General features: G+C 49.8%; 1 protein-coding gene across 1 annotated transcript in view; it reads right to left on the bottom strand.

Annotated features, from left to right (window-relative positions):
* Positions 1-13,815, bottom strand: part of LOC142261653 (uncharacterized) — a 38,648-nt gene that overhangs the window by 14,014 nt on the left and 10,819 nt on the right. The window contains exon 2 of the mRNA XM_075332127.1: positions 4,521-4,527. Coding sequence (XP_075188242.1) covers positions 4,521-4,527 — 7 coding nt within the window. The remainder of the gene's footprint in view (positions 1-4,520; positions 4,528-13,815) is intronic.

Raw genomic sequence — 13,815 nt, 5'->3', positions numbered from 1 at the left:
TCTCTCCATCTTTGCATGTTTCTCCCATCCTTGCAGCTATGTTTGCCCCATGCTCTGTTTGCTTGCCCCGTGCTCTGTTTTGCTCTGTTTGTTTGCCCCATGCTCTGTTTGTTTGCCCCGTGCTCTGTATGTTTGCCCCCGTGCTCTGTAGGTTTGCCCCCGTGCTCTGTAGGTTTGCCCCCGTGCTCTGTAGGTTTGCCCCCGTGCTCTGTAGGTTTGCCCCCGTGCTCTGTAGGTTTGCCCCCGTGCTCTGTAGGTTTGCCCCATGCTCTGTAGGTTTGCCCCGTGCTCTGTAGGTTTGCCCCGTGCTCTGTAGGTTTGCCCCGTGCTCTGTATGCTTGCCCCGTGCGCTGTATGTTTGCCCCCGTGCTCTGTATGTATGCCCCGTGCTCTGTATGTATGCCCTGCGCTCTTTATGTATGCCCCATGCTCTGTATGTTTGACCCCGTGCTCTGTATGTTTGCCCCCGTGCTCTGTATGTATGCCCCGTGCTCTGTATGTTTGCCCCCGTGCTCTGTAATTATGCCCCGTGCTCTGTATGTATGCCCCGTGCTCTGTATGTATGCCCCATGCTCTGTATGTTTGCCCCGTGCTCTGTATGTTTGCTCCGTGCGCTCCATGTTTCCCCCGTGCGCTCCATGTTTCCATGTTTCCCCCGTGCGCTCCATGTTTGCCCCGTGCTCTGTATGTTTCCCCCGTGCGCTCCATGTTCCCCCTTTGCTCCACATGTTTTCCCCATGCGCTCCATGTTCCCCCTTTGCGCCACATGTTTCCCCCGTGCGCTCCATGTTCCCCCTTTGCTCCACATGTTTTCCCCGTGCGCTCCATGTTCCCCGTTTGCTTCACATGTTTCCCCCATGCGCTCCATGTTCCCCCTTTGCTCCACATGTTTCCCCCGTGCGCTCCATGTTCCCCCTTTGCTCCACGTTTCCCCCGTGCGCTCCACGTTTCCCCTGTGCGCTCTACGTTTCCCCCGTGCGCTCCACGTTTCCCCCGTGCGCTTCACGTTTCCCCCGTGCGCTTCACGTTTCCCCCGTGCGCTCCACGTTTCCCCCGTGCGTTCCATGTTTGCCCCGTGCTGGCTCTGTCCCCCACACCTTGGCACAGCCGCACACAGCTTAAAAATTAAAAAAAAAACTCACCTTGCAGAACCCGCTCCATCGCTGCGTCCTCAGTTAGGTCAGGTCCCGCGCGGCCACAAGACGCCGGCGCCGCCTACTGACGCTCCTCCGTCTCCTAGGCAACAGGCCTGCAGCCCAGGAGAGGAGGAGTGTCAGAAGGAGGAGAGATGTCTCCTCTGCTCCAACACCACTTTGCACGTCGGCGCGACCACACCGACAGTGCAGAGTGGCTGAATATGGCGACAGCGCGCGTGCCAGCAACAAGGGCTCTGCGTGCCCTGTTTGGCACGCGTGCCATAGGTTCGCCATCACTGGTCTAGTCGGTCTCGTGAGTCTATCTCTACAACTGGATTCGCTTCCTCCTGGGCGACCTTAAAGAACCCGAAAAGGTTGTAAGTGGATGTCTGCTGAAATTGTTCTCGGGGATATGTCTAGCTAGTTGTGTTTTCTGACGCTGGTTTTTGTGTGTGAATTTTATTGTGTAGATCAGGTACGCTTGATTGGTAGTTCTTGGCAGACTTAAATGTCATAAGGCTCGTTCAAGGTATATGCCCTTGCTACAGACTTTGGACTAGCCATCTTCTGAGTAGTGGGTAAAGGCCAATCAATGTCCTGGTTGGGTGTCCCCCTGAGTGGACACGGGGTTAGATTTCTGTCTCAGAATTCACAAATAGTTGGAAAATTCCCCAATAAATGGATGCCTTTAAGTCCATTTTTAAGTCTGAGGGTGGCTTAACCCCCAGAAACATGAAAGCAAACATGTGACAAAATGAAAAGTTGATGTTAATTTGCAGTATGTCAGAATGTGGTTGATTACAATATGAATAATGAAATAAGGCATTGAAAGAACAGAGGGGAACTTTGGAAAATGCAGGATTATTTGGGACAGCTCAAGCTTGGTATAGAGTAGCCTGTGCAATTGTAAAATAATGTTATATTTGGAAGAAGATGTATGTGATAAGGAAGACAATGTATTGTGTTATGCTTACTACAAGTCTCTGCCATATCCACCGCCCTATAATGGCGTCAATAGTTCACATTCTTGGACCTGCACACACTGTGCCCAGCAAAATCCTCCCACTCCATTGTTCTGTGTTTTTTGTGTGACGGCCTGCCCCTCGACACACCACCCTGTATTTCCACACCCTCCGCCCCTCTGATGTAACCCTGCCTCCATTCAGTGACGCAGTTACGCATGTGAAAAGCTAATCCCCAAACGGCCGTCTTGGTTCACCCAATGTGTATACCCGGTCCAAGCCATGTTCCCTTATATCCATTATTGGCAGCTGATGGAAGTTACTACATTCCTCCTGAACATGTAGCAGCCCTGTTCCCACACTTACCCTCCCCGGAAAGTTTTTTTTTTATACTCCTGCTTTTAAAAATGCTCTCCGCAAAAAATGTGATGTTATTGAACCCAGTGAGACTGTCCCTGATCCTGACCCATCAGCTGCCCCTCCCGGGGAAACAGGTCCCTATCCCCAGACCCGCAGTCGGCTGATACCTGCAGTGGTAACCTTCTCCAATCCTAACCGTTCCTCATTAACTTTAGATGAGGACATTCCTTCAGAGGGACACCTTCTTAGTTTCAGAGGTGCCCGAAATCTGTGACCCAATCATGCATTCTGAAATATGGACTAATACTATCCATAGGGCCCATAGAGGCGCAAAGACTTTCTGCTATTGTCAATTCGGCCAATTTGGCCCTCCGCCATATTGGGGGAACTGCCAAAGCTATAGTACAAGCAGGGTGACCAGAAATACAATCTGATTGTCTATCCATCATAAAGAAACAGGGCAAAATCCAACTCACGGATCTGGCTGTTACAGGAACAGGAAATCTCTATTGTAATATGATCATACATGCAGTGGGACCAATGTATGACCCCGACAAACACCAACACTGTGTTGAGGATCTACAGTTGACCATACTCCATGTACTTGAACTGACCAGGAAGAAATATCTTCAATCCATTGCCATTCCTGCAATCAGCTCTGGGATCTTTCCCAATCAAACAATGCACGCAGGCTATTGTGGCTGCAATAATTAGTTACTGTCCCATATCCTCACTTGAAGAAATCTGGTCACTACAAGTCCTAACATCGCACGGTACTTCAAAGAAACAATTCGTCCTTCGGCTATGATGCCTAACTACCCCAGTCAGTTACTGCAATCAGAACATATTTCCACATCACCACCTCCAGGGGCATCGGATGAATTATTGCACAGCCTACCAGCACCCCCTGTTGTCATGCTCCCACTAGCCCCGATAGTTGAAACCATTCTGGTTCCTAAATCAGAAAAACCCAAGTATGTCCCCTTTACTCCACTCCAAGTGAATAGCTTACGCACTTAGTTACCAAACCCGGAGAAGCAGCCTATGCCTTTGTACAGAAAACATCAGGAAATCTGTCCAACCTATTCTGCAACTTGGAAGGATCTCTCCAACTCAGCTAGCATTAAAGCCAGTACTGTTTTTTTACCCAGTCATTCAATCTGCTCTTGACCAGAGCGCTCTGGATTCCACGGGGGACTTTAGATCCGGAGTTGAGATCTGCTGCCAAGACCAAGCATGAGCGAAAGATCGTCACCAATATCACCAATGCTTCCCAAGAAGACAATGAGTCGGCTGAAAAATTCTAAATGAAATTATTCACTTCCTTTTATGATCAAGGCTATGACATGTCTGTCCCGTTTCAACATGTTCACTCCATAATTTCCTTTGTTAAAGGACTTAAGAACTCTATCAGATTGAAAATTGAGGACACCATACCTGAATACCTGGAGCTCCCCACTAAACAAGTTCTTCTCATTCTTAAGTCCATTGAGAAAAAATTTGCCTCCACCAATTCTACCCCTGATACTGCCCCGGTTATGTACTGTATAATGCTCCTGTTAACCAAGACCAACAAACCCAATGCCAGATGTACCCCCCTCTCCAAGTATACTCCCCTCAACAACCATATCCAGGCGGGCTCCAGCAACGTCTCCCACCCAGGAATCTTAAATATACTATGTGTTTCAGATGCAGAAACTATGGACATGTCAGAAGATACTGCAGGACCCATATGCAGTAACCATGCCCAGCCACAAACAGTGGTCACCCACAGAACAACTACATCAACCATCCACAACAAATATCCCATCCATAGGAAATCGGCAAGCCTGTGGCAAATGCTTTTACAAATATTATTGTCACCAATATTCCTTCTATATAAGGCCCCATATCGACAGTATCTCTTGATGTTAATGGTCAATCCTTGCCTTTCCTAGTCAACACAGGCACAGCCAAATCAGTTATACGCCTCCAGGACTTAGAAGATCTATCTTTGATATGCCCAGATTGCCTGACCTGTGTAGGGGTTGACAGTAGGCACATCTCTTCCCCACTAACTTACCCTATTCCTGTTGAACAAGCACAAAAGGTTATTTCATGGCTAATTGTCTTACCCACTTGCTCACTTAATTTACTTGGAGCAGATCTCCTACATAATCTCAGAGCTTCAATTGTATATAATGAAGATGGGATGCACTTGTCTGCCCTATTCTCTGATGCCAGAAGATGCCTGCCTTCTCGAAGCCGCCCCACTCCTCTTCATTGCCACGGCACCGCCTCCAATACCTGAATACTATTTCAATCAAATTCCTTCACATCTCTGGTCAAAAAGCCCAAATGATATTGGACATCACCTCTACAGGTTATCCTAAAACCAGGAGTCCCCATACCTTGAATACCTCAATATCCCCTGAAGGCCAACCAAGAAAAATGCCTTGAGGAACAAATTCAATCCCTCCTTGCAAACGGTGCCCTGATACGATACATCTCTCCTGCCAATACCCCTCTTTGTCCGGTAAAAAAGAAGACTGCCAAGAAAGAACCAAATTGTCTCTCCAGTAAAGGAGACAAACTCTAGCACAGCGCCACCTATTGGAAGTAGCGATCCTAAAAGTCACAAGTGGATTTTCAACAATCCTTTGCAATATGACTCAGGATATATAAGCCAGATCAGAATCCCAATTTGCAGACACGGTGTTTCGGGGTGCTTGCCCCTCGTCAGTGCAAAGTATGGGGGTGTCTGATCTAGCTCATGAGAAAGCTATGTGGGGACCACAGGGGAACACTATTCTCCTTAAGGAGACTTTGCAAGCCAGTCTGGCTGCCAGGTAAGGGGACTTATAGCTGCCACGCCCCTCTAAGAAATATTCAAATTGTCTCTCCAGTAAAGGAGACAAACAAAGAACCAGAAAGAAGAAAAACAAACAAAAACAAAACAAACTGAAGATATGCTAAGCCACCCCGTCACTATTCTTGTCCCACATGATCTCAAGGCTATCCTCGAACAAGTGAACAGAAAAATATCTCCTCGCAAAGGCATACATGACTCCAGTGTGCCTTGCTCCTTCCCTACGTCGTTACGCTCCGGCACTGTACTACTCTCAATCCATCAATTCTGCTTCCTTTTTCAAGTAGGGAATACTTCTCTACATGGGATATCCTCTCCAGGCCTATGGAGGTTGACTATGCAGACCCAGACAACCAAGAATATGATTGCTTTGAACTTATGCGATCTGAGTGCTCCCTCCTGCCCTCAGCTACAGAGACACTATTGCCAGATGCAGATCTGCAATTCTTTACGGATGGCTCACAAAGAAGCTAAAGGGAATCAACTAGCATATCAAGCAGCCAAACAAGTAGCCATTTGTGACATTCAAGAGGAAGCAGGAGTCTATGTCATGACAAGACAACAAAAGAAAGATGAACAGAACAAACAAGATGTCTGAGGAATACACCAATTAAAGATCTTCCAAGACAAGGCTTTACCAGAAGAAAAAACTCAATGGAAAGAGGAAGGTGCTGAGCAACACACAGATGGGATTTGGAGAAAAGGGATGAAAGTCTGCCTACCAAGGAGTCTTAATAAACAAATCAGTAAGGAAAAGGACACTAAGACAGCTCTCTGTAGGCTGTGTTGGCACGCCCCACCAAATAGGAATGAAAACTTAAGAAAGAAAGGACTTAAAGTGCCATGCAACATAATAAATAGAGCCCAAATCATATTTCATGCATATAAAATAATTTTATTATGAACAAGAAATACACAAGAGTCAAAAGGTAACATGTAAAATGTCTATAAATATCATGGTCCCATGATATTTACAGACATTTTACATGTTACCTTTTGACTTCTGGGTATTTCTTGTTCATAATAACATTATTTTATATGCATGAAATATGATTTGGGCTCTATTTATTATGTTCCATGGCACTTTAAGTCCTTTCTTTCTTAAGTTTTCATTGCCAAGGAGTCTGTATCATACGGTATCCCAGTGGGCTCACGGGATCACCCACCGAGGAAGATACCAAACACTTTCGGTGATTGCAGGTCTCTTTCTGGCACCAGGGATATCTTCAATCATTAACCAACTTAATGCGGGAGGATGAGTGAAGACACCGGCTAAACATCTGGCCAAACCACTATACCCATTCCAAAGGATCCAAATTGACCAAATGCAGTTACCCAAGCCTGGAAAAAATTAGTATATACTGGTGGTAACATATGTTCTCAGCATGTCCCTGGGCCTACCCCATCTCCAACATGACAGACAAAACAACTATCAAGAAATTGCTTACAAAAGTAGTCTGCCTCTTTGGAATCCCAGAAGTTATAGAGAGCAATCAAGGCCCAGCCTTTACAGCAAATGTGACCAGAGAGCTCTGGTCCCCAGTGGGAGCAAACTTAGGTCTTCACACACCCTACCTCCCCCAGAGCAGACTTGAAACACTCAATGGGACCCTAAAAAATAAAATCCTAAAAGCCAGTCAGGAACTGTCTCTTCCGTGGCCTGAGATATTGCCCATAGCCATGTACTCAGTCAGAAACACCCCACGCCAATCTATAGGGCCAACTCCCTATGAGATTATGTTTGGGGGACCTACAAGGCTAGGACAGTGTACCCAGGCCAAGGTTCTTAATCTTTTTCACATAATCTCTGAGGAAGCAGGAGCCTCACAATCTGCGGGTATACATAGAAATAGAAGGGAAGTACAGATCAAGGGAAGTTTAGACCCCTGTGTTTATATTGATGCCATAGGAAAATAATGACAGTACAGGGAACTAACAGGGATAATGGGTATCTTCTGGTCCTGAGAAATCCAGGTACAAAGGGGAATACTCCAAAAGGGATCATTAATCTCAATCCTGTTAAGAGTCCCAGCTTGGGACTAGTCCGATTCAAAGGGATAGATTTAGGGAATCTGTTAGGTCCTGGTGGTGGAAACACTGGACCGTACACCGGATTCCCCTGGTGAGGCAACCAGGCCGATCACCCCGCCAGAGGGCCTTGATGCACGGCAGCCGAAGCACTCCTGGTAGCAAGACAGTCCGTACGGAGAACTGGGAAGTAGATGTCCCTGGGATCACAGAGTTCCAGAAGGTAGTCCGGGTGACGAGGCTCAGGGTCAGAGGCCGGGTTGAGATGTCAGATGGAATCCGGAACCAGCTGAGCGAGATCGCAGGTCACCAAACGGAGCCAGGGACCAGAGAATGGCGGGACTGAAGATGTAGTGGAATATCAGCCGACAGTCCCCGAGAGGAGTTCTGGAGCAGTCGTAGTTAGGACCGGTTGGCGTGGCAGGACAGGCTCTGTGAGACAGACAAAGGTTAATACCGGACAAAGCAAAAGCTTACTAAACACGTAGAACAGGCCCCGCCCACCTGGAAAGAGAATCCTCTTATACCCTGTACCTGCATAGGCAATATCCTGTTTCTGGACGCTGGCCCTTTAAGAGAGGGTCAATGACCGTGCGCGCGCGCCCTAATGCGCATGCGCGAGGCCCGTGTGCCAGAAGGCAGGGCAGGAAGCGGTGCAGAGGAAGCAGGAGTGCCCGGCAGAGTGTCCTGTGTTGCAGAGGAGCGCCGGGAAGGAGTTGGGTATCCGCATCGTGGCCGGGAGCTGCAGCTTGTAGGAGACCTCATTGATCCGGCTGATAACCTTAAACGGCCCGATGTATCGAGGACCCAACTTGTACGATGGTAGCTTCAGTCGGACATATTTGGAAGCCAGCCAGACCAGATCACCTGGAGAGAAACACGGAGGATCCAGGCGCCTCTTGTCCACGTGTCTCTTCATCTGCAGGGAAGCGCGCTCAAGGGAAGTCTTGACAGAGTTCCATATAGCTGAGAAGTCCCGGACTAGAGCATCAGCAGCAGGGACATCTCAAGCCAAGGATACTGGTAACGGGACAGGAGGGTGAAGTCCATAAACGACATGGAAGGGAGAGCTGGAGGTGGACTCGCTGATGTGATGGTTATGGGAGAATTCAGCCCAAGGAAGGAGTATGGACCAATCGTCGTGATGGATGTTGACGTAGTGGCGCAGGAAGGAGGTCAGGATCTGATTGACTCGCTCCACTTGGCCAGGGTGGTAGGCCGAAGAAAAGTCCAGAGACACTCCCAGGTGTTTGCAGAGGGCCCTTCAGAAGCGCGAGGTAAACTGAGTTCCTCTGTCGTACACAATGTGTGCAGCAAAGCCATGCAATCGGAAGATGTGCTGTAGGAAGGCGTCAGCGAGCTGCTGGGCAGAGGGCAGTCCGACCATGGGAACGAAGTGAGCCATCTTTGAGAAACGGTCCACCACGACCCATATGACCGTGTGTCCGGAGGACAAGGGCAAGTCCGTAATAAAGTCCATTGCAATGTGTTGCCACGGAATGGAGAGAATTGGCAGAGGCAGGAGATGACCGTATGGCAGGTGCCTGGGCGTCTTGTTCCGGGCACAGGATGGGCAGGCTGAGACGAAGGATGCGACGTCTTTACGGAGGGACGGCCACCAATAGTGACGGACAATCGTACTCCATGTTTTCTTCTGACCAGCATGGCCGGCGATTTTCGAGGCATGACCCCAGTGTAAGACTCTTTGTTTGTCGGTATCTAAGACATAGGTCTTCCCAGGGGGTATCTGAGCCAGAGTGACAGGAGCCACCGGAATGACTTTACTGGGACAGATGATGGGCTGGAACGTCTCATCCTCCTGCTCCACGGAAATGAAGGACCTGGACAAGGCGTCTGCCCGCATGTTCTTATCCGCGGACCGAAAATGGAGTTGGAAATCGAACCGGGCAAAAAACAAGGACCAGCGGGCTTGTCGCGGGTTCAATCTTTGGGCAGACCGCAGGTATTCCAGGTTCTTGTGGTCAGTGTAGATGATCACAGGGTATACTGCTCCCTCCAGGAGGTAGCGCCATTCCTCCAAAGCCAGCTTGACAGCCAGTAGCTCTCGATCACCGATGGTGTAGTTACGTTCTGGTGCCGAAAAGCTCTTGTAGAAGAATCCACAAGTGACCATCTTCCCGGTGGAGGATTTCTGCATAAGCACTGCCCTAGCCCCTGAGGAGGAGGCATCCACCTCCAAGGTGAACTGTCAGTTCAATTCAGGACGATGGAGAACAGGAGAGAAAGCAAACGCCCGCTTCAGGGAGCAGAACGCGGTGTCAGCCGCATGTGACCAGTCCTTCGGGTTAGCCCCCTTCTTGGTCAAGGCAGAGAGAGGCGCAGTCAGAGCAGGGAAGGGTGGAATGAACTGCCGGTAGTAGTTGGCAAAGCCGAGAAAGCGCTGAATAGCCTTCAGTCCGGAAGGAGGGGACCAGTTGAGCATAGAAGAGACCTTCTCTGGGTCCATCTGCAGGCCGGTGTCGGAGATCACGTAACCCAGGAAGGGAAGAGACTGTTCGAACACGCACTTCTCGTACTTGTGTACAAACGATTCTCTCTGAGCCTTTGTAGTACCAGCTGCACATTCTCATTGTGGGTCTGTAGGTCTGGGGAGAAGACCAGGATGTCGTCCAGATATATGACCACACAGACGTAGAGGAGATGCCTGAACACGTCATTCACTAGTTCCTGGAAGACTGCCGGAGCGTTACACAGGCCAAAGGGCATCACACAATACTCGTAGTGCCCATCACGAGTGTTGAATGCGGTCTTCCATTCGTCCCCAGAGCGAATGCGAACCAGGTTATAGGCACCGCGGAGGTCCAGCTTGGTGAACACACGGGCTCCTCTGAGCCGATCGAATAATTCGGGGATGAGCGGCAGAGGGTATTTATTTTTCACGGTGATCTGGTTTAATCCCCGGTAGTCAATGCAGGGGCGCAGGTCACCTTCTTTCTTCTTAACGAAGAAGAAGCCTGCTCCAGCAGGAGACAAGGATCTCCGAATGAATCCCCTTGCCAGGTTCTCGGTGATGTAGGCAGACATGGCCCGTGTTTCAGAAGGGGACAAGGGGTATATCCTTCCTCGAGGAGGTGTGGTTCCCGGCAGCAGGTCGATGGCACAGTCGTAGGGACGATGTGGCGGTAGAACCTTTGATTCCTTTTTATCGAAAACGTCCGCGAAGGACCAATGGGCGGTAGGCAGACCTGGTAGAGACTTCAAGACCGGAGGTCGTCGGATGGGCTGTATGGACTTCAGGCAGTTCTCATGACAAGAGGGGCCCAATCGGGTAATCTCACCAGCACGCCAGTCGACCGAAGGTTCATGTGCCCGTAACCAGGGCAGTCCCAGCAGGATCTGATGAGACATGCGCGGAAGGACATAGAGGGCTATTCTCTTGGTGTGCAGGGCCCCGATACGAAGCTCCACAGGCTTGGTGATCAACGAGATGGTGTCAGAGAGGGGTCTCCCATCCACTGAAGCAATGACGAGGGGTTTTACTAGTGGAATAACAGGCACCTGGTACTTGTCCACCATAGCCTGCTGGATGAAGTTGCCTGCCGCCCCGGAATCGAGATATGCCTCCGCCGTGAACCGAGTAATTTCTGTTGACACCAGTACCGTCCATGTCACTGGGTCTGAGAGAGTCCCATTACCTAGGGTGGCCTCTCCTACCAACCCTAGGCTTTGGAGTTTCCCGGCTTCTCTGGACAGGAATGTAGCAAGTGTGTGCCATCTCCGCAGTAGAAGCAGAGGCCTTTGGCGAGCCGTTCTGCTCGGCGTTGCTCAGACTGCCTCAGTCGATTTGCATAGGCTCGTGGGCAGGAACGCCAGATGACGCCGCCTGGGGAGCGGCGGATTTTAGCGGAGGAGAGGAGTTCTGTACCGGACGTCTCTTGCGGGACAGTTCTTTGGATCGTTCCTGAAAGCGGAGGTCCACTCGGGTTGCTAGAGCGATCAGGGCATCCAAGGTGGAGGGAACGTCGCGGCCGGCCAGCTCGTCCTTGATACGACCAGAGAGCCCTTCCCAGAAGGCGGCAGTTAAAGCCTCATTGTTCCATCCTAATTCCGAAGCCAAGGTGCGGAAGCGGATGGCATACTGGCCCACCATCAAGGTCCCCTGACGTAACCTGAGGAGTGATGAGGCGGACGCGGAGGCACGTCCGGGTTCGTCAAATGTGGTGCGAAAAGCTTGCAGGAAGTCCTGGATGTTGGTGGTCACAGGGTCCTCCTTCTCCCACAGGGGATTCATCCAGGCCAGTGCCTCACCCTCTAGATGGGACATCACAAAAGCTACTTTGGCTTGGTCTGAGGCAAAAAGATGCGGAAGCAGCTTGAAGTGGAGGGAGCACTGATTCAAAAATCCCCTGCAGGTCTTAGGATCTCCGGCATACCGGGGTGGGGAGGCCAGACGAAGTTTAGAGGTCTCCGAGAAAGCTGCCATGGGAGCTACGGACGTGGACTGAGTCGCCAGGGACGTGGCAGTCACTTGAAGCGTATTCAGGCGGGTGTCCACAGATGTCATGAAGGCTAGCATGCGGGATTGGGTCTCGCGTTGTCGTCCCAGTTCCTGCTGCAATCCAGCCAGCTGGGATGCTAGTGCTTCGACGGAATCCATGGCATGTTCTAGCTGTTAGGTCCTGGTGGTGGAAACACTGGACCATATACCAGATTCCCCTGGTGAGGCAACCAGGCCGGTCACCCCGCCAGAGGGCCTTGATGCACGGCAGCCGAAGCACTCCTGGTAGCAAGACAGTCCGTACGGAGAACTGGGAAGTAGATGTCCCTGGGATCACAGAGTTCCAGAAGGTAGTCCGGGTGACGAGGCTCAGGGTCAGAGGCCGGGTTGAGATGTCAGATGGAATCCGGAACCAGCTGAGCGAGATCGCAGGTCACCAAACGGAGCCAGGGACCGGAGACTGGCGAGACTAAAGAGGTAGGGGAATATCAGCCGACAGTCCCCGTCAGGAGTTCTGGAGCAGTCGTGGTTAGGACCGGTTGGCGTGGCAGGACAGGCTCTGCGAGACAGACAAGGGTTAATACCGGACAACGCAAAAGGGGGACCTGAACTCCTAGCTTACTAAACACGTAGAACAGGCCCCGCCCACCTGGAAAGAGAATCCTCCTATACCTGCATAGGCAATATCCTGTTTCTGGATGCTGACCCTTTAAGAGAGGGTCAATGACCGCGTGCGCCCTAATGCGCATGCGCGAGGCCCGTGTGCCAGAAGGCAGGGCAGGAAGCGGTGCAGAGAAAGCAGGAGTGCCCGGCAGAGTGTCCTGCATCGCAGAGAAGCGCTGGGAGCGAGGAAGAGGATGGATGGAGGACGCAGGCGAGGGAGAGGGAGCAGGAAGGCCGTGGAGGAGAGGACCGGAGACCGGAGCAGTGAGCACGGAGCGCCGTCGGGAACCGGAGAGCAGGACACGGGGACCGGGGAGCGTGACGCAGGGACCGGGGAGCGTGTCACGGGGACCAGGGAGCGTGACATGGGGACCAGGGAGCGTGACACGGGGACCAGGGAGCGTGACAGAATCAGATAGAAAAGTATTTTAGGGGGGACTGTGAGAATGCAGAATATTTTTCTATGTGCTTTTCTACTGTGAGAATACAATGACTCTTCTATAACCAAACTTTTTTTTTAGATGAGTAAGAAGAAAGAGTCTGTTTTCTGATTACTGCTGGAATCAGGAAAGCAAGTATGTGTATATCAAGGTCAGCAGCTGAAGACTGATACAAAGGAACGGAATGTAGATGTGATAACAAATACTGGCGAAAGTCCAAATTTATGGCCTGAGGTGCTATGTGTCAAAATCTCTGCAAGATAAAGAGTTGAAGACACAGTAGGGGGTGGAGGGGAAGTCCCAAAAAATTTATAAACGTCACAGGTTTTCTGCATATGTTTTAATATAGCCAATGGCATACTTAGGAATTTTACTAAAAGATTAACCCATTACTGTTCTCTATGAAAGGCTAGTAAAAATAAAGCAAAGCATTTACAAAAGTGCGTCCAGCTCACCTCTCTGTTTAGGAGACCATCATCTGACCGTGCAGGGATCCGAATGGAGTCACCCCTGTCCTTTGCTATCCGCAATTCAAATGAAAAAGTCGATACAGCACAGTTCCAGTATATAAAATTAAAAGTCCTTTATTGGAAAAGCATTAAAAGTCCATTATGCCATGCTGCGAGGACGCGTTTTTAACTAACCGTCCTTACTCAGTCTCAAAACATCTCACAATGAATCCAGATTAAAAACATATGGCACAGGACATGAGTTCAGCAATCAGTACAAAATTTGAATATGCAAATATACAAATTAATTCAACATTACACATGCAACCAGAGAAGGAAACAAACAAATACATTTTCAATAGAAATACATTACATCATTTTTTATATTTAATCCAGATGGGACCCTCGTTTCCATCTCACAAATCCATTTTACCTCTTTATATTTTAACATTCTTTTTATATCTCCTCCC

Source organism: Anomaloglossus baeobatrachus, unplaced genomic scaffold (assembly GCF_048569485.1).
Source record: "Anomaloglossus baeobatrachus isolate aAnoBae1 unplaced genomic scaffold, aAnoBae1.hap1 Scaffold_2359, whole genome shotgun sequence".
Classification (NCBI taxonomy): domain Eukaryota; kingdom Metazoa; phylum Chordata; class Amphibia; order Anura; family Aromobatidae; genus Anomaloglossus; species Anomaloglossus baeobatrachus.
The sequence above is the reverse complement of the archived record's forward strand: the minus strand, read 5'-3'. Positions and strand labels throughout refer to the sequence as shown.